Source organism: Pan troglodytes, chromosome 10, assembly GCF_028858775.2.
Source record: "Pan troglodytes isolate AG18354 chromosome 10, NHGRI_mPanTro3-v2.0_pri, whole genome shotgun sequence".
Lineage (NCBI taxonomy): Eukaryota > Metazoa > Chordata > Mammalia > Primates > Hominidae > Pan > Pan troglodytes.
In genome coordinates, this window is record NC_072408.2 from 68,873,457 (window position 1) to 68,895,655 (window position 22,199).

At 38.5% G+C, this 22,199-nt stretch overlaps 1 protein-coding gene across 14 annotated transcripts in view; it reads left to right on the forward strand.

Moving 5' to 3' along the window:
• ITPR2 (inositol 1,4,5-trisphosphate receptor type 2) overlaps positions 1-22,199 on the forward strand; it is a 499,386-nt gene that overhangs the window by 164,681 nt on the left and 312,506 nt on the right. For all 14 annotated transcript variants that reach the window (XR_010148345.1, XM_063786880.1, XM_016923764.4 and 11 more), the window contains 8 exons: positions 5,217-5,358; positions 7,425-7,586; positions 11,974-12,146; positions 13,124-13,243; positions 13,362-13,547; positions 14,705-14,956; positions 15,401-15,545; positions 17,118-17,268. Coding sequence is in view for 13 of the 14 variants with exons in the window: in XM_063786880.1 (XP_063642950.1) it covers positions 5,217-5,358; positions 7,425-7,586; positions 11,974-12,146; positions 13,124-13,243; positions 13,362-13,547; positions 14,705-14,956; positions 15,401-15,545; positions 17,118-17,268 (1,331 nt within the window). In the remaining variant the exon portion in view is untranslated. The remainder of the gene's footprint in view (positions 1-5,216; positions 5,359-7,424; positions 7,587-11,973; positions 12,147-13,123; positions 13,244-13,361; positions 13,548-14,704; positions 14,957-15,400; positions 15,546-17,117; positions 17,269-22,199) is intronic.

Below are 22,199 nucleotides of genomic sequence, written 5' to 3' on the forward strand. Positions count from 1 at the left end.
TATGTGTCTTGGAGTTGCTCTTCTTGAGGAGTATCTTTGTGGCGTTCTCTGTATTTCCTGAATCTGAATGTTGGCCTGCTTTGCTAGATTGGGGAAGTTCTGCTGGATAATATCCTGCAGAGTGTTTTCCAACTTGGTTCCATTCTCCCCGTCACTTTCAGGTACACCAGTCAGACGTAGATTTGGTCTTTTCACATAGTCCCATATTTCTTGGAGGCTTTGTTCATTTCTTTTTATTCTTTTTTCTCTAAACTTCCCTTCTCGCTTCATTTCATTCATTTCATCTTCCATCACTGATACCCTTTCTTCCAGTTGATCGCATCGGCTCCTGAGGCTTCTGCATTCTTCAGGTAGTTCTCAAGCCTTGGCTTTCAGCTCCATCAGCTCCTTTAAGCACTTCTCTGTATTGGTTATTCTAGTTATACATTCGTCTAAATTTTTTTCAAAGTTTTTAACTTCTTTGCCTTTGGTTTGAATTTCCTCCTGTAGCTCGGAGTAGTTTGATCATCTGAAGCCTTCTTCTCTCAACTCATAAAAGTCATTCTGCGTCCAGCTTTGTTCCATTGCTGGTGAGGAACTGCGTTCCTTTGGAGGAGGAGAGGTGCTCTGCTTTTTAGAATTTCCAGTTTTTCTGCTCTGTTTTTTCCCCATCTTTGTGGTTTTATCTACTTTTGGTCTTTGATGATGGTGATGTACAGATGGGTTTTTGGTGTGGATGTCCTTTCCGTTTGTTAGTTTTCCTTCTAACAGACAGGACCCTCAGCTGCAGGTCTGTTGGAGTTTGCTAGAGGTCCACTCCAGACCCTGTTTGCCTGGGTATCAGCAGCGGTGTTTGTATAACAGCGGTTTTTTGTGAACCGTGAGTGCTGCTGTCTGATCGTTCCTCTGGAAGTTTTGTCTCAGAGGAGTACCCGGCCGTGTGAAGTGTCAGTCTGCCCCTACTGGGGGGTGCCTCCCAGTTAGGCTGCTCAGGGGTCAGGGGTCAGGGACCCACTTGAGGAGGCAGTCTGCCCGTTCTCAGATCTCCAGCTGCATGCTGGGAGAACCAATGCTCTCTTCAAAGCTGTCATTTAAGACATTTAAGTCTGCAGAGGTTACTGCTGTCTTTTTGTTTGTCTGTGCCCTGCCCCCAGAGGTGGAGCCTACAGAGGCAGGCAGGCCTCCTTGAGCTGTGGTGGGCTTCACCCAGTTCGAGCTTCAGGCTGCTTTGTTTACCTAAGCAAGCCTGGGCAATGGCGGGCGCCCCTCCCCCAGCCTCGCTGCCGCCTTGCAGTTTGATCTCAGACTGCTGCGTTAGCAATCAGCGAGACCCCATGGGCGTAGGACCCTCCGAGCCAGGTGCGGGATGTAATCTCCTGGTGCGCCGTTTTTTAAGCCCGTCGGAAAAGCGCAGTACTCGGGTGGGAGTGACCCGATTTTCCAGGTGCTATCTTTCACCTCTTTCTTTGACTAGGAAAGGGAACTCCCTGACCCCTTGCGCTTCCCGAGTGAGGCAATGCCTTGCCCTGCTTCGGCTCGCGCATGGTGCGCTGCACCCACTGACCTGTGCCTGCTGTCTGGCACTCCCTAGTGAGATGAACCCGGTACCTCAGATGGAAATGCAGAAATCACTGGTCTTCTGCTTCACTCACGCTGGGAGCTGTAGACCCGAGCTGTTCCTATTCGGCCATCTTGGCTCCTCCCCCGACTTGGTAATTTTATAGATTATTTTTCTTTGCTTTTGATGTCTTAAGTTTCACCATGATGTGTTTACAAAGGAGTTTTATTTTTGTTTTTTCTCATTTGACACTTAAGGTATACTTTTAATCTGAATACTTATTTCTTCCTTCAATTCTTGGAAATTTTCAGCCGTTTTCCTGCAAATATTGCTTCTTTGTCTTTTTCCTCCTTTCTGTCTTTTGGAACTTTTATGAGATATATGTTGGATCCTCTTAATTCCTCTTCTTTCTCTCTGAACTTCCCTTTTATTATTTGCCTTTTAATAGTTCTCTTTGCTAGTATCTGGATCAATTTTTGATACTGCCTTATAGATTAATATTTTTAGAATGTATATAGAATAATTTTCCTTCTTCAGTTAAATTTTTATTTAAATAATTATAATAATAATAATTTTTTTTTTTGAGACAGGATCTTGCCCTGTCACCCAAGCTGGAATGCAGTGGTGCAATCACACAGCTCACTGCAGCCTTGACCTCCCAGATTTCAGCAATTCCTCTTGCCTCAGCTGCCTGAGTAGCTGGGACCATAGGCGCATGCCACCTCACCAACTAATTTTTTAATTGTTTTGTGCAAACGGGTTTCACTATGTTGCCCTGGCTGATTTTGAACTCGGGCTCAAGCAATTCCCCTGCCTCAACCTCCCAAAATGCTGGGATTACAGGCATGAGCCACTGTGCTCAGCCTATAATTTTTATCTCTCAGATTTTTTTTTTTTTTGGTATATCCACCTATTTTTCATTTATATTGGCCTTTTTAAAATACGTTGTCTTTTTAATATATTGCTTTGTTTATCTCTTTGAAGACTGAATACACACTCATTTAAAACTTATTTTGAAACTGTTTTGTTACTCGGATTTTGTTGATGGTGGAGTAGCCTCCTGATACTGTATGGTGGCTATCTTCCTCAATGTCAGCTTTCCTTATGTGCTTTGGACTTTTACTATGCATGATTTTCTTAGGTGGGAGATTTTTGTTTTTCCTTTCTCTACATTCACTTGTCTTCTCTATCAGTTTTATGCTTGCTTCTACCTGGCTTCCCTCAACTAGGCCAGAGCCAGATCTGATATCGAGAGCTGAGAGTCCATGTTCTCTGGTAATTTGAGACTTTAATCATGGAGATTGCTGGTGGCTGGGTCCAGCCCTATCCATGTGTATCCATTGTTTCCTGCTACCACTGCACAGCCAAAGCCCAAATAAGGGCCACTGAACTTTAAGTTTTCTTTAAGAGGTTAGAGAAGCCATATGTTTGTCTCTGTTTTATATGTTTAGTTTATTTCCCTATCATGTGTTTTTGGTCCCTCTTACCTTGCAAGAGTTGAAATCATCCCTGTTCCTCACTGTGTTTTTCTTATTTTGTTCATTTTCCATAAAGCTTAAAAAGCAAATGCGTGAGCTAGTAGGAGCTACCCACTGCCCAGTATAGAATCAGAGTTTGATCTAAACTGAAAACAAACCAGCTTTTTTGTTTTGCCACAAAGGGGATGCTTGAGGTGCAAGGTCAAAAAAAAGGTTTCAGCAGTTTCAGAGGTCAAAAGAGAAGGTTGCTTTTCCTGGCTTCCATGGCCTTGTCATGAAGAGGTGGGCTTTACATGTAGGGTTGACATGTCGTGATTTGCAATCAAGACTGTTAATGTTCGTCGTCATCATTCCATTAACCGTCACCAATTTTCAGGGCATTTGAATGACTTTGAAACAGAGCGATCTGTAGTTGCTCACAAAATTTTACTTTCTTAGATATCTAAATATTTGATTATAGTTATTGAAACAGCAAGAGAAAAGGAATCTTACCAATTTAAAAAATAAAATACAAATATTTATGCAAGCATTGGGCATATAGAAACTGAAGTTCAACTTTTTTTCATTTTGCTGAAGTAACCTCCGCTCCAAATTTGTTTTGTTTTGTTTTAAGAGCAACAGAATGATTTGGAGGACATTAAATCACAATTTCAAAAGAAATTCACACCACATTTTGATGCACGTGAAACGGGTTTTACGTTTCTGTGGCTGCCTTCAGAGATTACATGTAACTATGTCAGTGAATCCTGTCAGTTAGACACAATTTTCCAAAAGAAACAGACTGGGTTACAATTTAAAATAGGCATACCAAGAAAACATAGAATCCCAGGAATTTTGGAATGGAGTTTATGATCCTTGGAAGTATACTGAAATTTCTCTGGGTGACTAAATTATGGATTCTAGGTGTGTCCACTTGGCTGCAGGAAGTGCATTCTCTTTCAAGACATAAATCGGGAGATAGGATCAGGATGTTTTCTTACCAAAGGTATTGAAAGAGAAGAAAAGAGATGTTTTCCAACTGAATACATTCTATACTTTCCTGGAATTGTTGAAGCTCTTAAAATGTAGTTTTCTTATGAATGTATTCATGATTAGCATCATTGTATTCACATGCTAATAACAGCGAATAAAGATGCTAACACTATATGGATGAAGCTAATTTAACTGTTTGTTGGTCAGCTTTTGTCTATACCAAAAAAAGTATGTGTTTATTGAGTAATTAAGTTGTACTTTACCATTAATACAATTTAAAAAATGCCTTGACCCTTCCAATACAGATTCCTCATCTGTTTACCCATTTTTGCAATAGCTTGAACCCCTGCCCCCTCCCTCAATCGACTAACACAAATGGAAAATGATAAAGAGCAGGCAGAGGAAAGAGGAGGAGAAAAGTGAAGAGAGGAAGGCTTTCAAGACACTTCCTGTACTACATGCCACTGAAGTTCAAGTAATAGTTGTAATAATAACCAAAATATAGATTTAAAAGTGAACATTGGTGTATGGGTTTAGAATTTCACGATTTTGATAGGTCATTTAATACTTCCAGTATTTTGAGTGTCAGATTGCTTACTCTGTCTCTATTCATAGGTCATTTAAGTTTTTCCCGTTCTGTACATTGGGCAAGTTGAAATGTGGCGAGGATTAGGAAATGTAGTTTGAGTTAACAGTAAAAAAAGAAAGAAAAAGGATTGGAATTTAGGAATTTAGTATAGCTGTTTTCCCTTAAGCAGAAGTATGCTGCTTTGCTAGTCAGTTGTGGAAAGGCATCTGGTGGTGTCATCCTACCAACTCGTGTGTAGTTGCGACTCACATGGCTTTATTTGATAATAGTCTGCAAACGCTTGATGAGAACTGGAGGCGCAAGTAGAGATTGGAGATGTTGGAGAAGGAATTTTCTTTGTAAAGGTTTAGGTAAACAGTAACTGCCTTAGAGATTATCTTTTGTCAATTAAATACTTTTTTTTATTATAAAACACCTTGTTTTCAAGTGTTTCAGTTCTTATTATTTAATAAAAAGAAATTTCCATGGATTTGAGTTCCACTCCTGAAGAAAAAGTAAAAAAAAATCTATCTATCTATCTATCTATCTATCTATCTATCTATCTATCTATCTATCTCTACCTACCTACCTATCATCTATCTATACATTTTCCAAAATTAAGCACACTGTAAAGTAAAATTTCCTTTTCATTTTGTAATAGGTTTGTAACCAAATTATTGGAAGATCTCATATTCTTTGTTGCTGATGTGCCTAATAATGGACAAGAAGTTCTGGATGTGGTTATCACTAAGCCAAACCGAGAGCGTCAAAAATTGATGAGGGAACAAAACATACTGGCACAGGTGAATTTTTTCATGTACTAAATTTGTATATTTTATTTTCTGAATTACAGTATCAGGAAAGGCCTTGTATTAGTTATCTATTACTATGAAGCAAATGATCCCAAAACTTAGTGGCTGAAAACAAGATACTTCTTGTCTCACAGTTTCTGTGGAGTAGCGATCTAGGCGTGGCTTACATGGGCAGATCTCACTCAGGGTCTCTCACCAGGCTGCAGTCAAGGTGTTTGCTGGGGCTGCAGGCATCTCAAGGTTCAACTGAGAGAGGACTTGCCTTCCAGCCCTCTCACATAGGCATCTCTCAGGAGTGCCTCAAGACAAGGCAGCTTGCTTTCTTAGAACCGAGGGATCCAAGAGAGAACTAGAGAGGACGCTCAGGTGGAAGCTACCATCTTTGTAGAATGTAATCTTAGAAGTAACATCAGTTCTACTGTGTTCTATTAGTTAGAAATGGGTTAATAAATCTAACCCGTAGTTAAGGAGAGAGGATTCGATGAGGCTATGAATATCAGGAGGCAGGAATATCAGAGACCATTGTAGAGACAGCCTACCATGGACCTCCAAAAACCCTGCATAGTCAGACTATCTCCAGAAAATATGTTGGAAAAATTCCTAGGTAGAATTTCCAGGTGAACTTGGAAAGTGCCATCTCCATCTGCTTCCTACTTCTTTCCTTCTCTTCCCTGGGAAAGTAGGGCAGTCTGTTCATCAGCTCACGAGTGCTCTGTACAGTATTCTAGTTTTCTTCCCTGAAAGTACAGAACTGCTCCTGTATTACATCTTCTTGAAATTGTTCATAACACGTCAGTAAATTGATTCACTTCCTAATGATATGCACATATGGACATGCCTACGTTTATGTATTATTTTTATTCTATTAATTGCTATTTAAATTAATGAGTTTCTTCATTAATGAAGTATAGACTCAAGGAAGATACTTAAAACATAAAAATCATGTTCTTGATACACATATTCTTATTGATTTGGGAAAGGAAAATAGTAGACATAATGTTAGTTATTATATGTAGCTGATTGTCTGAAAATACAAAATCAACTTTTTTCTCAAATAAAATAAAGGTTGCAAATCTAATAGGACTTTTTTTGAGTAATTATTATATAAAAACATTTGATTTCAAAGACTTTTAGGACCTTGGATGATTAATTAATAATATTTTAACCAACATATGTCAAATATTTTATTTTTGTTTGATAAATATAAAATTAAAGGCTTAGTGAATACAAAATTATTAAAGAAACTTTAGTTCATATCATATTTCATGAATTCCAAAGAATAATTCCTTTCTATTTTGCTTTCATGTATTAATGTTCATGCCCTTGACTGCTCTTTCATAGACAATTTCCTCATTCTAGCAGCTCATCTCCAGGTGATCCCTCCTGCTGTCTTGCTGCCGAAAAGAGTTATATTCCTCAATGCTTTTTAAATGCTTCCTAACTGCTAACCTTCTTACAAGAATCTGGCTTACTGGGAGCCACCAGCTGCCCGTGTGGCTCCTAATTTGTCACATTTGAATGCTGATACGTTCATCGATTTGGCCACATCTTTGTATACAAACAACAGTAAATTAACTCTTTTATAAAGCAGTTTAGAAGCAATGTTTGGAAGTCATTTTCTGATGTCAGTTTTAATGAAAAGTAAATGTTTTCTTTATATTATTTTGATTTTGAAAGGTTATAGAAAATAATAGAAGAAACTTATTATAAAGCCCCTAGAAATCAAGCTACATTTTAGTTCATCTGAATATGTTCATGTAACTTGGTGAAATTGAACATCTTCATATGTCTTATTTTATAAAATATGATTTCTAAACAAAATTAAGCATTTTATTTAAAGAATGTTTTTGTCACTCAATGTAGGTGACCCTTTTGGCAGTGCTTTTCTGATCCTTGATATGTTGGTCCTGTAACGTAAATCCTTTTGTTTTTCCCGTTTACTCTAATACTCAAATTTATATAAGTGTTTTTTGAATCAATGTTCTTATTTGTTAAAAAAAAAAAGGTTGCAAAACATTTTATTCATCAGAATAGGTGGCTGTTTTTATTCCTGATAGGTATTTGGAATTCTTAAAGCACCCTTTAAAGAGAAAGCAGGAGAAGGCTCGATGCTGAGACTTGAAGATCTGGGGGATCAAAGATATGCACCCTACAAGTACATGCTACGGCTCTGTTACCGCGTCCTGAGACACTCGCAGCAGGATTACCGGAAAAATCAGGTCAGAGGGTAGCCCCCATTTTAAACTGTTTCATATGTAAAGTATGGGCAAGGTTCTTTGGTTATAATTCTACAGCATAGAAAGTAGGAATGGGAAATTTCACTTTGAAATGAAATATTTTGTGTTGGGCAATACATAAAAATGATTTGTAAGTATTTTTGAGTTGTATTGAACATGGCTTTATTCTTCCATATGAAATTAGAATCACTGGGGGAGGATGTCCTGAGTACTAATATGTGCCTGTTATTGGCTCCTGGTGGCCAGGACATCCTGGATCTATTATGTAAGGAGGAATGGAACATTTTTGGCTTGAGGAACATGTGAGGTACAGCATCACGGTGTATGGACCAAAGAGGTTATAGTTTAGTGGAAAAGATATGATGGGAGACAAAGAAAAGACACAGAGAGAAAAGATAGAGTTATGGGAATTCACCAGAGGGAGAGCCCAGTGGTGGCTTTGGGAACCAAGGAAGAATACTTGGAGAAGGAAGCCTTTGGGTAGGATGAGAATCATTTTCATAAATTGTACGGGAAGAGGTATTTGTGAAGAGAGATCTATGAAGTGAGAATGATAGATGCTAGAAAGGACATGTTTCCCCTAAGATATTTGCAACTGCTGAGGTCAGGGAACCCAGATGGATCTAGGGGTACAGCTAACAGTTGCCAGTTATAAGTGAAATTTCTCTTAAGTCTCATTTTTATCTTAAAAATACAAACCAGGTGGTGTGGCTCAAGCCTGTAATCCCAACACTTTAGGAGGCCAAGGTGGGGGGATTACTCAAGGCCAGGAGTTCTAGACCAGCCTAGGCAATATAGCGAGGCCCCCATCTCTACAAAAACGAAAAATACCTGGGTATGGTGGTGTGTGTCTGTAGTTCCAGCTACTAAGGAGGCTAAGGCTGGAGGATCACTTCAGCCTAGGAGTTCGAGGCTGTAGTGAGTTATGATCACACTAGTACACTCCAGCCTGAGCAACAGAATGAGACCCTGCCTCATAAAAAACAAAACAAAACAAAACACAAGCTTAATATTTTGCAATGTGTTCAATAATGTAAATGTCTAACATACAATTGTATAAAATTAATTATTGTTTGATAAATTAGGGTTTCTCTTAATCCATTTGAGGGCAGAGTGCATCACTGTAAGTTTCATTGACGAGTTTGGTCCATGAAGAAGGATGGTGTGGGAGAGGGCTGGAAGGGCAGGGTGGGCTAAGCCACTAGGGCCTAGGATGTCAATCCTAGAAGGTGGAGGTTATTTGGGAAGAGTTAGTAGTATTTATTGTGTGCTTACTTTGTACCAGGCTCAGTTCTAAATACTTGTCATGAATTAATTCAGTTAACACTGAATTAAGATGAAGGATAGAGGCACAGAGAGGTTAAGTAATTTGTCCAAGGTGTTAGTTTAAGAATGGAACCAGTATGCAAACCCAGGCTCTGAATCATCACACTATTGCATCTTGGTAGTTTGAACATTTTTGGGGAAGAAAAAAAGATTTGCTTGAGGAAGATTGTATTAAAATGTTTTGGCTTCACAATTCTGTTTGAAGAGTAAGAAAGGTCTGAAAAGAGTATATAAAAACATTAGCTAGAAGATAAATAATATGGCAAGTAATAGGAGTAAGAGCAAGGGGTGATATAAACAAATCCTTAAATATTGTCTAATATAATCCTAGTTATAAACACCCTTCTTGCTGATCCAAATGCTGTCACTAGAATTATTTTTTCAGACTTCATTGGGTTCCTTTAAGATGGCAAGATGAAGTAGATAGTGTTGTTCATATTTTTTTGGAAGAAGAATTAAGTAGCAGGACATTAAATGGCCTTCCTTCAAGCACTTGGAGGCAGTGTTAGGGGATGCTCCCAGTATCGGACCCTGAGTTTTTAGTGGAGGTCTGGAGTGGGGAAGGGAAATGAGAGGCTGCTTAATGTTTTCTCCTTGCTCTGATTTTTCTTCTTGGGTTTGGAGAAATACACTTGTGAGACTGGTCACCACTTCACCCGTACGAGCAGTGCTGTATTATAGAGATTGACATTAACAGAAAAAATACCTAACAGGTCTAGAGAGGCTACGCAGGGCCCTCAGGCCCATCAGGTCCCATGATGTGCACCCTCCTTGATGGCTGTCAGCCTTTGGAAGGGTACTTGGGGCCCCTTCCCTTTTCTATAGCCCTGTGCTTCGGGATGGCAGGGAGCCAGCTCACTTTGGATTTGGTTATTCTGCTAGTCAGTAGTAGGTTCCCTGGGCGACATGTCTTACCTGGTGTCAGTTCTGTCTCTCAAGGTCTGGCACACATGGTTCTTTCTCACTCCCCTCTCAGTCTTGGCCAGGGATCAGTGTGTGCGTACACACACACACACACGTGTGCGCTCGTGCACGTGCCCATTCCCTCCCACCCCCCCCCCCCACACCCCTACCTAGTCATATCACTCCTTTCAGGTACATGTTTATGCACTTTAGGGACCTCCCTTCTGGGTTTCTTTGGAGCATAGAGTTAGAGCATAGATGATAAAGGAATAAAGAATCCCCAGCATTTGTTAAGGGTTATATTTTATTTTTCTTCCCTTTCTATTGTGTGTTCTAATTGAATCTCAGTGATAGCTGAGAAATGTTTTTCTCATTTCTATTGAGTTAAGAATGCTTGGTAGTAAGCATAAAGCAGCTTTCTGATTTTTTAGAACATTTTAAAATGTTCTATATTATCATTATTATGTAGTATATATTATATAGTATTATGGCTATAATTACTTTGTTTTTCTTTATCTTCACCTATATGTTATAGTCCTAATAGGAAGTTCATTTGTGACTTAACACTCACCCATATATTTAATATTGAAGATCTATTTATTACTATTTATAAAATTTGATACCACCTCTAATTTCATTTAGTTATTTATTAACATCTTTGGATGTTTGCCTTATACCAGAGTATGACTACAGTAGTCATGAAAGTGTATAAATCAATATGTATCCTTAAAATGATATAGTAACAGAAGACATTTACTTTACTTAACTGGCTACCCAATACACAAAGCCATCATTCTGAAGGGCCACAAAAATGCTGCTTAGCATATAATTAGATTTGTGCAACCAATATCATTTTCAAGGAATAGGTACATTCCAGTAAATTTTACCTAAGGCAAAACCACTTTCTAATCAATCGTCTCGTCAGAGAAACAAAGACACATTTCCAGGGAGAATCCCAAGGAATCAAAGTAAGAACCTTTCATGGTGGAAGGGGGAGAAGCTCACCAGTCCCATGGCAGTGTGAGCTGTGCTGCTTGTAGATAGAACGTGGGAGATGAACAATAGTGGTTTGGGATATAGGAAAATTAGTGTGATGAATAAGGAGTAGGTCAAACAATAACATGATTGAACCTCCCCAGTGGCTTTCTCTTACTTTTAGCACAACCTCTTTGCCCTTTACCATGGCTCACAAGGATTCTTTTGACCTACCTCTCAAACTTCGACTTTGCTTTCTGCCCCTTACCACTGCCTAGCTACAATGGCCACCTTCTGTTGATAGAACACAAGCTTGGTTCTACTACCTCAGGGCCTTTGCACTGGCTATTCCCACTGCCTAGATGGCTTCCCTTTAGGTCTTCCAATGGCTGCCTCGTTCTCTTCATTCCCATCGTAGCTCAAATGTCACTTCTTCAGCATAGGCCTTCAAGAAGCATTTATTGGGCGAATGGATCTAATCAATAAAGTGATTAATCACATTGCCCTGTTTGGTGGCTTTTTAAAGATAAAAAGTATATGACATTTTACCATTATTTTAAAGAAAAGATCTTACAGATCATTCTAGCCTATTCACAGAAAAGGAATCAATCCAAGTCCATCTAGGATCTTCAGGTAACAACCCAGATCTCATGTCTCATGAATGAAATATCAGGCAGTCATTTTCTTTTCTATAATTATGCCCAAATCATTGGCTATGACTTTAAGTAAGAGATAGAAGAAAAGCCTCTGTTAGACTGATGAAATCCAAAGTTATTGTGTCATAAAAGCTTATTTTAATTAGATTTATTTTTTCCACTTAGCCTCTGTTAGACTGATGAAATCCAAAGTTATTGTGTCATAAAAACTTACTTTAATTAGATTTATTTTTCCCACTTTGGAAATAGGTATTTCCAAAATAACTATACTGATAATTATTTCTAGGTGTATAATTTTTTAGTAGAAGTTCAAAAACGTATATGCCAGTATGTTTTCATATCTTTCCTCAAAAAGCTCTATTTATTGAAAAATTTACTCGCTTTTCTTTTGAGAAAATTTTTAGTGAACCTTCTGTTGTGAATAAATTAATCAATGTTGTTGACCCTAATAGAACCTGTTATTTGTAAGCTGTTTGGCAGTGTATTCTGACAGCCTTTCTTCTTTGCAGGAATATATTGCTAAGAATTTCTGTGTCATGCAGTCCCAGATTGGCTATGATATTTTGGCAGAAGATACTATCACAGCTTTGTTGCACAACAACAGAAAACTACTAGAGAAACATATCACAGCAAAAGAAATAGAAACATTTGTCAGTTTACTCAGGAGAAATCGGGAGCCAAGGTTTGAAATGATTCATGCGGTATTCTTTTCTAGTGGAGATTGCGGCTTTATGTTTTATTTTTAGAACTTTTAAAAGTTAGAGTTCTTTCACATCACTAACTTTTATGGACGAACTATGTTGGGCTTTTTGCTATAATAATTGTATATAATAAAGAGTTATTACCTCATAAGAGATCAAAGCCCTTTGTAGACATACTTAAGTGTGATTGATTTTCACTCTGAATCCTCATGATTTTATAGAACTTTATGGTTTCTCAAAATACATTCATATACATTATCTCATTTAGATCCTTGCACACTTGTATGAGATACACTGGTTGTATTATCCCCATTTTAGAGATGAGAAAATAGAAGCCGAGTGAGCAACTTGCCCAAGCGTACCCTGATAGGAATAGAATACGAGGTAAATCAAGGGTTTCTGACTTCACATCAAGCTCTTTTTCTGTTGTACCATGCTGCCTTATCTTGAAGAAATGAGTGCAGACAAGTCAAGCCAATTGGCAATGTTTCCTTAGCTAATTAGCACAGCAAATAAATGCTAGAAGGTAGAAATGGTACTCTGACTTGACCAGGTCATAGTAATTTTCATTAGGTGTGTGCTGTATTTCTCTTTTGTTCAGTACAGCATTAGCTTTGATCTGCCTTTGTTTTGATATTCAGCTCTGGGGAGACTCACTTTAGGGGAGATGAATGATTTTCTAAACATAAGTCACGGTGCTGTGGGCGGAATATCATAAAATAAATAGAAGCAAACACATCCTTTTTGAAACAAGACTTGTATTAAATAAAAAGAATTGTATGTTTAATTTGTTTCTAATGATGCAGCAGATAAACAACACATTAGACAAATGTTGTGTGGAAATAATATTAAAACATATAATAAGTTTATTTTATTATATTCCAAATTATGTCTTTATTGTGATGCTTTTATAAAATGCTTTGTCTTCATATTCCATTTAATTTTTTTCTTTTGCCAGGTTTTTGGATTATTTGTCAGATCTGTGTGTGTCTAATACCACCGCTATCCCTGTAACTCAAGAACTCATCTGTAAATTTATGTTGAGTCCAGGCAATGCAGACATTCTCATTCAAACTAAGTAAGCCCAGATAATGGATGCATCATTTTCCTGTTGATTATTTGTAAGCACTGTAATTCTTTGTCATATTTACAAGTGTACTTTTTAGTAGATTTTTGTATGTGCTATTTATTTGAAGGGTGGTCTCAATGCAAGCAGACAACCCCATGGAGAGCTCCATCCTTTCGGATGACATTGATGATGAAGAAGTTTGGCTCTATTGGATTGACAGCAACAAGGAACCTCATGGCAAAGCTATCAGGCACCTTGCTCAAGAGGCAAAAGAAGGCACCAAAGCTGACTTAGAAGTTCTTACCTATTACAGGTTAAGTATTATAGACAATCTTACAATAATTCTCAGTCTCACATATTAATTGAGAACTGGTTCTCTGTAGCCACTAGTTAGGTATCTATGAAGAGGCAACTTTAAAAGTCATGTCAGAACTAGGGTAGCTGAAATATTTAGTATTGTTTAAAATATTCAAAATAAAAGTTAACATTTATATTTTCTGCATACACCACTTGTAATTTCCTGGTTTCTCACTAGGTTGGAATTATTGTGCAGCCAAAGGCTTTGTCCTCATATTGAGTAGAGTGGAGGCAGATGAGAGACATGTTAGGACCTAGGTGATGGAGTTGAGAGGGATATAGACATGGAGCTAAGGAATTGATCTGGCTACAAGAGTAGCTCAGAGCAAGTAAGCCAGTAGTTTAGTATAGAGTGGATTATGAATATGTGGTGACCTAGAGCCTAAGAGAAACTGGTGCCTGTACTTAACGAAAGTTCAGCCCCGGAATATGGCAGTGGAAGTACTGAAGGCAGTTCCTGGTGGTCAATATATTGGGAGCAAGAACCTAGCTGGCATCTTTGAGTTGCAGGTATAGAAACCCAAGGCAGAAGCCTTGGGGCCAAGTTGGGCCCAAATGGCAAGAATCAGACAAAGACAGATGACGCTTTGTGCTCCCTGGTTTCTACAGCTATAGCAACCAAATCAAAGGCTAATTCTTAATCTCAAAACTGGGCTGATAAGCCAAGTGACTCATGCCATTTGGACTGATCACTTTTGGTTTGGGAACTGAGTGGGGCAAAACCTGGAGTGTAGACACTAGAGCCAGAAGCTGAGTAAGGCTGGCGAAGGTGGAGAGAGATGGTTTCATGTGAGCTGTTACCCATAGCCTTCAGCCTGAGTGCAGTATTTGTCATTCTAGGAAACCCAGAATGGAGTGCCTAGTGACACTCTCCAGCAGACACATTTTGCTGAAACAAGTAAGAGGTATTGTAACTGAAGGGACATAGAGACAGTTTCATATATGTCTTGTCATTTGATCTTAATGGTTAACATACTACAATCAAGAGTTTGACTCCAATATCATGAATGCTTGGAAATACAGGTGTCTTAAACATAGATACTCATTGGTACTATGACGTTTAAAGATTTCCTTGAGATAAGACAATAATGTAATATGTTTACCATTTTTAAGGTACCAGCTAAACCTCTTTGCAAGGATGTGCTTGGATCGCCAGTATCTGGCCATAAACCAGATTTCTACACAGCTGTCTGTAGACCTGATCCTGCGGTGTGTGTCGGATGAGAGCCTGCCGTTCGACCTCCGAGCGTCCTTCTGTCGCCTCATGCTCCACATGCACGTTGACCGGGATCCCCAGGAGTCCGTGGTGCCTGTTCGCTATGCCAGGCTCTGGACAGAAATCCCCACAAAGATCACAATTCATGAGTATGTTTGGAAAAAGGTCTTGAGGCTTTGGAATTCATCAGATGAACTCCACATCAAATGTCTACAGTTTTGAAATGAAACATGTGGAAAGGCATTTGTGTATCCTGTCTTGGGTTGTTAATCTTCTAAATGCAAATAAGATACTCGTTTTGAAGGGTGAAATGATAACTCTCAGTGGTAATAAAGGCACTTTCTAGAAAACAGTAAATAATATTGATGTAATGAGCAAGAATTTTAAGTACTTAATATTGTGGTAGACTGACATAACTGCTTTACACGTGCTAACTCATTTCACAACAGCCCCATTTTACAGATGAGGACCCAGCCTCTAGGAAAGCTAACTAATTTATCCAAGATCATGCACCCAGGAAACTACGTGTGTTTTCCTATTTTTAAATGATTGTAATCAGTTTAACTTGCGTTATCTTCTTTCTGTATTTCCAGATATGATTCTATAACAGACTCTTCCAGAAATGATATGAAGAGGAAATTTGCCCTGACAATGGAATTTGTTGAAGAATATTTGAAAGAAGTTGTAAACCAGCCCTTTCCTTTTGGGGATAAAGAAAAAAATAAACTGACATTTGAGGTACTTTTTCCCTCTAATATTTAGGATGTTTTGGTAACTGGGTAGTTTAGTTCATGAAGGTATTATTTTGTCTGCCATTTTTTTTTTTTTGAGACAGAGTCTCACTCGGTCGCCCAGGCTGGAGTGCAGTGGTGCTATCTCGGCTCACTGCAAGCTCCGCCTCCCGGGTTCATGCCATTCTCCTGCCTCAGCCTCCCCAGTAGCTGGGACTACAGGCGCCCGCCACCACGCCCGGCTATTTTTTTGTATTTTTAGTAGAGACAGGGTTTCACCGTGTTAGCTAGGATGATCTCGATCTCCTGACCTCGTGATCCACCTGCCTCGGCCTCCCAAAGTGCTGGGATTACAGGCGTGAGCCACCACCCCCGGCCTTCTCTGCCATTTTTAGAAGATAGATTTGGTGCTTTGATGTCCAGTACAAAATATTTTATTTATAATTGTCTATTAATTACTATTTCCCTTGATTTTTTGTTTCATTTGTGTAAGATTTTTTGCATGTAATAAAGAAAGGCAGTTTTGCATATTTTGTAAAATGTTTGGATACTTCTTTTTATCTCTATGGAGATGTTTTTATTTTCACCGAACTGAATTGAAATACTTTCAGTTTGGGGATGTAGTGACAAAACTAGAGAAAGGATGCTGTTACTTGATAACTGGTGTATTAGCTACCTACTGGTGTATAACAAATTACTCCAAAACTTGCAGCCTGAAGCAACAAACATTATCATAGCTTCTGTGGGTCAGGAACCTGGGAATAGCTTAGCTGGGTGGTTCTGGCTCAGGGTCTGTGATGGGGTAGCCAGCAAGCTGTTGACTGGGATTGCAGCCATCTAGGGCTGGACAGTCTGTTTCTAAGGTCACTGGAGGGGTTGTTGGTGGCCACACCTCCTTGCTGGCTGTTGGCACCTCAGCTTCCTGCCATGTGGGCCTTTCTGTAGGCTGCCTGGGTGTCCTCATGACATGGTACCTGGCTTCCTCAGAGCAAGCCATCTGAGAGAGAGAGAGAGTACAAGATGGAAGTTGCAGTCTTCTGTAATCTAATCTTGGAAGTGACATGTCATCACTTCTGTTGGTTACTTGGACCAACTCTGATACAGTGTGGTAGGGGGGGACTGTGCACTGGGGCCACATCTTGGAGGTAGACTCTTGCACTTGGAATGTCCTGTGCGATCCACAAGACCACAAAGCAGCATAGGGAACATAGATATCTGGGCAAATTTCTTGGATAATAGCCATTTATTAAAGTAATTAATTGATGCAACCATTTATTAAGTGGCATCCTGCTGACTTAAATTACTTAATGTTTAATTAGGATGTAAATAATTCTAGTGTAAATTTTGTTAAGTACCTTAAAGCACTCTGAGTCTTGCTTGGATTTAGTTCTAGACTTGAATAAATCAAAGTTCAAGTGGTTGCTTTTGCAAGTATTTTAATTCCTAGGTGTTAAAGAATTAGGAAGTTTAGAAATTGCTGTGCTAATTTAGATAATAAAAAAGCCAATGTTTATTTCAGTACCCAATTTTTTTTCCACTCTTTCACCCTCCCCCTCCCCGCTTTTTTTTTTTTATTAAGGTGGTCCACTTGGCTCGGAATCTTATATACTTTGGATTTTATAGTTTCAGTGAGTTATTAAGGCTAACAAGAACACTTCTGGCTATTTTAGACATTGTACAGGCCCCCATGTCATCATACTTTGAAAGATTAAGCAAATTTCAAGATGGAGGTAAGAATTTTGGGAAATATGATAATATCATTGTTATTACTTGGAAGTAAGATAAAAAACAAAACTACAGAGAAGGGGTTGCTATTGTGTACCTGCTAATATATGTGTGCATATGAACACAATTCCTATGACAGGGCTGAGTGATAATAAGGTGAATTTACAAACATGCGTCTCTGTTTATAATGCTAAAGCTTTGAAAGATGAATTCATAAGGTCAGATTCCATCTTTAGCAACTAACATTATAGCCAAGCCACTTGTGAAAATATTTTGTGTTAAAAAATGAAAACATCTTGATATTTGTGGTCATGTGGTTCAAGCAATTCTCCTGCCTCAGCCTCTTTTATTTTTACAAATACAGATGAAATTATAAGGTGACAAAGAGAGAATAGATTTGAAGGCTGTGCTCCACAGCAGAACTTAGACGGATGCAAGGAAGGCCAGGCACGGTGGCTCACGCCTGTAATCCCAGCACTTTGGGAGGCCAAGGTGGGCAGATAACGAGGTCAGGAGATCGAGACCATCCTGGCCAACATGGTGAAAACCCGTCTCTGCTAAAAATGCAAAAATTAAAAATTAGCTGGGCGTGGTGGCCTGTGCCTGTAATCCCAGCTACTCGGGAGGCTGAGGTAGGAGAATTGCTTGAACCAGGGAGTTGGATGTTGCAGTGAGCTGACATCGTGCCACTGCACTCCAGCCTGACGACAGAGTGAGACTCCATCTCAAAAAAAAAAAAAAAAAAAAGAAAGATTCAAGCAAGGAAAGGGCTGCCAAAGTATCATGCCAGAGAAGGAGTGAATGCCACGCCAGTGTGGGAACCTGTGGAGTGAAGTGGATAAGAGAATGGGCTTTCAAGTTAGAGTACCTGTATTCAAATCCTGCCTTGACCATTTATAAGGTACTTGTCTTCTCTATGATTTTTCTTTTCTCATCTGAGATATGAAGATGATAATAACAATATCCTTCTCACAGTTTCCTTGCAAGAATTAAGGGAATGTATACAATATATTCAATGGATTTTCAACAGTGCCTGTCTCATAAGTCAATACAAAGTTTTTATGACGATTGTCTTGGGTTGGATACCCTAAAAACACCCTGATCTAGAGGCTTGTTTGCAGAAGGTATATGGAAGAGTGCACTTGGATATATACCTGTAAGGAAGTGAGGAAGGTAGGACTGGGCAGGCAGAGCTCATCTGCAATGCAGTTATGACTGAGACCTCAGCTTATCCTGTAGGGAGTTCTGGAGCTGGGATGCTCTTTGGAATTGTCACAAATTAAGGCAAAGGGGGCCACCCTTTGTGTCTTTGTATCAGCCAGCTATTAGCTACTTGGCTTTATCCTGGAGGGGGCTGTGTAACATTGGATAAGAGTCTGGCCTAGTGAGAGGTACAGCTGTAAATAGTTAGCAACAAGAATGCCCAGCAGCTGGGGCAATAAGAGCCTCAGCCCTGAAAAGGGGACATGGGTGGAGCACAATAGTATCCACTACAACATCCACTACAGGATTAAAAGGGCAAAACCAGAAACCTAATTTCAGACATAAAGAAGAAATACCTAGTTAAGAATTATAAATGAGCAACTTACAGTAAGCTGAAGTAATTAATTGCTGCTGCCCAAATCTCAATTCCTTGTATAGCTTTCAAAAAACTGTACAAATCAATAAGAAGCCAATTGAACCACAGAAATCCCTCACCTTCAGCATAACTAGAAGCGAGGGGACAGTGCAAATGCTAGTTACTGAAGTAGAAAAATAAACATTCATTTTTAGTACAGCTGCCTGGTGAGCTCCCATTGCAAGCTTTGAGGATGGTGAATGGTTTTTGGAGAAACTGGGGAAGAGAAAAGGGATCGTGTGCAAAGGGAATGAAATGAAATTGTATGAAAATCACCCTCAGAAAGAGAAAGTTTATCTAGGTGTGAAAATATGGAAAAAGTATCCAGGTAGATAAGAGCACCAACTTAAAATGAAGGGACTTGAAATAGCACAGGGAGTGGCTGTGGAAAAGCAGTGCTTCTAGGGATGAACAAGGTTGCAGGTAAGGGAAGGGCACCCCTTCGAGTCTTTTGGTGAAAGAAAAAGAGGCAAGATGGGGAGATCTAGAATACCACAAGACAAAAGAAACCTGAAACATTGATGGACATACCACTCCTCCACCGACCTCCACCAAAAGCCAAATTTTAAAGAAACTGCACTTCATGACTCTGACAGGAGGGGGCGCTCTTGAACAAGAGATCCTATAAACCCGCTCGTTGTGGATCCTGTCTGCTGAATGTGTGAATATCATCAGTATCACTATGTGAAACCGCTGTTAAGACCAAAACAGAATGGAAAAATCTAAACACCTCAGTGGATGGAAATTCCTCTCTGAAGAGTAAATGTGAAGCAGAAGAATATTGTAACATGGTATTCTAAATGGAATTAAGTAGCTTCAAGCACAGTGGACTATGGAAAACACTTTGATTCATAAATTCAAAAACTAAGATCAGAAATGGACCAAAACCCAAGAAGAAATGAAATGAAAATTGATTGAACTTAGGAAAGAAATAGAATAAAATGGTTGGCTTTATTTATTCATTTATTTTTTACCAATACAGATTAAATTATAAGGTGTCAAAGAGAGAATAGATTTGAAGGAAAATCAAATAGGTGACACTGAAGAAAGGCAGGAGAACAATGAAGAGAATGACAATGATCCAAAGAAACAAGTGATGAGGGTGAGAGGGAAAGAGGCTGAAATGGAAGAAAGGCAAAGAAGAGCCACCATATGAATAACTGGAGTCCCTGAAGAAGAAAAACAAGAAAATGGAACAGAATGAGTATTTAAAATTGCAATCCAAGAGAACATTTGGAAATAAAAGACAACCTGAATCTACATGGTGTAATTATCCAGAATGGTAATCTTTAAGAGCATAATAAGATGATTATATATAGTATATATTCAGAAAGAGAATAATAAGGGTTTGAGAGAGGAACCACAAAAGCAAATGGAGAAAAAAGGAAAGCGTATATGAATATTCTTTACTATTATTGCATCTTTAATGTAAATTGAACATTTTATAAAAATAAATCTATGAACAACATATGAATGAGAAAAAGCAGAGACCAAGAACCGTAGTTGTTAATCAAAGAGCAGGGACATGCAGGGGTCTATATTAATTCCGCTGCATGAATCTCACTAGTGAGACTCCTTTTACCACTCCCAGAGGGTACATAACACTTGAAATGTCCATATTAAAGCTGCTTGTTATGCTTTTACAATCTTCAGTCTAAACTAAATTATTCTTAGAAAGCTAGAAGTTGATCCTGACTTTTGATCTCACTGCTTACAATCTGCCTTCAGTATTTCACCATGAAGAGTATTTTATTAAAGACATTTTTTTTTAGAGCAGTTTTAGGTTCATGGCAACATTAAGAGGAAGATACAGAGATTTTTTATTTATCACCTGCCCCCCAACATGCATAGCGTCCCCATATCAACATCCTCCACTAGACGGGTACATTTATTACAACTAGTGAACCAACATTGACATCATTATTCCCAAAGTTCATCATTGACATTGGGGTTCACTCTTGGTGTTGCACATTCTATGTATTTGGACAAATGTATAATGACACGTATCTAACATTATAGTATCGTACAGCATCTTTTCACTGCCCTAAAAATTCTCTGTGCTCTGCATATTCAACCCTTCTCCCACCTCCTCACCATCCCCTGGCAACTGCTGATCTTTTTCTCCTTCCATAGTTTTGCCTAAGGAGAGTATTTTTTTTCTTGGAAAAGTTGTTACCTTGTTTGCTCTCTCCACCGTCCTGTTTATATCTGCCCTCAAAGACACATAAATTTAATTTTTATAATTCTCATATTTTTAGTGAATTCCACTGACTTCTAGATACCTTAATTATTCTTTCAGCAATCTGATAATAATTTATTAATTTATTTAACAAGAATGTATTGAAGAATTACTACATGCCAGACACAGTTCTAGTCACTGGTAATAAGTAATGAACAAGATAAACAAAGTTGTTAGCCACAGGGAAGAAATTAATAAATAAATGAGCAAAATTTCTCCTTTCTCCTATTGAGAGAAATAGTCAGATTATCTATCTGTCTATCTATCTATAATAGGAGAAACAGCCAGGTTATCTATCTGTCTATCTATCTATCTATCTAATCTGTCTATCCTGTAACATCTGATAATGCTGTGAAGAAAAATAAAGTAGGTCAATGATATGGAGACTGATGGAGAGAGGGAGGGTAGAATTTTGTTTTAAGTTTGGTGGGCAATCTCTGGAGGGATTTGAGAAGGGATTGATATGATCTGATCATGTTGACTGCTGAATGGAGAATAGAGAATATCTATGTGGGCAAAAATGTCAAAGGCTGAGAAACTGTTTCAGATTAAAGGAGATTAAAGAGACATGACAACTAAATGCAATATGCAATTCAGTACTGGATCCTGGATTAGGAGAAATATTATCTATAGAAGATATTATTGGCACAAGTGATAAAATTTGAAAATGGATTGTAGAAATATGGATTGCAGGTTATATTTGAATATTGATTATGTCAGTTAGATTTCTTGACTTTTGTAATTGCACTGTGCTTAGCTAAGCTAATATACTTGTTTTTAGCAAATACATGCTGAAGAATTGAAAGTTGAAAGGGCATGATGTCTAGAACCAACTTTCAAATAGAGCAGGAAAGATGTGTGTGTTTGAGTGTGTGTGTGTGTGTGGGTGTGTGTGGAGACAGAGATGCAAATGTGGCAGCATTTGTGAATCTAATCAATCTGGGCAAAGTCTATGTGGGAGTTCTTTGTACTATTCTTGCAACTCTTCCTATAAATTTGAAAGTTTTTTAAAACAAAAAAGTTAAGAACTTAAATAATTAATCTGGTAGGAAAACGATTTATGTTATGCAAGGTGACAA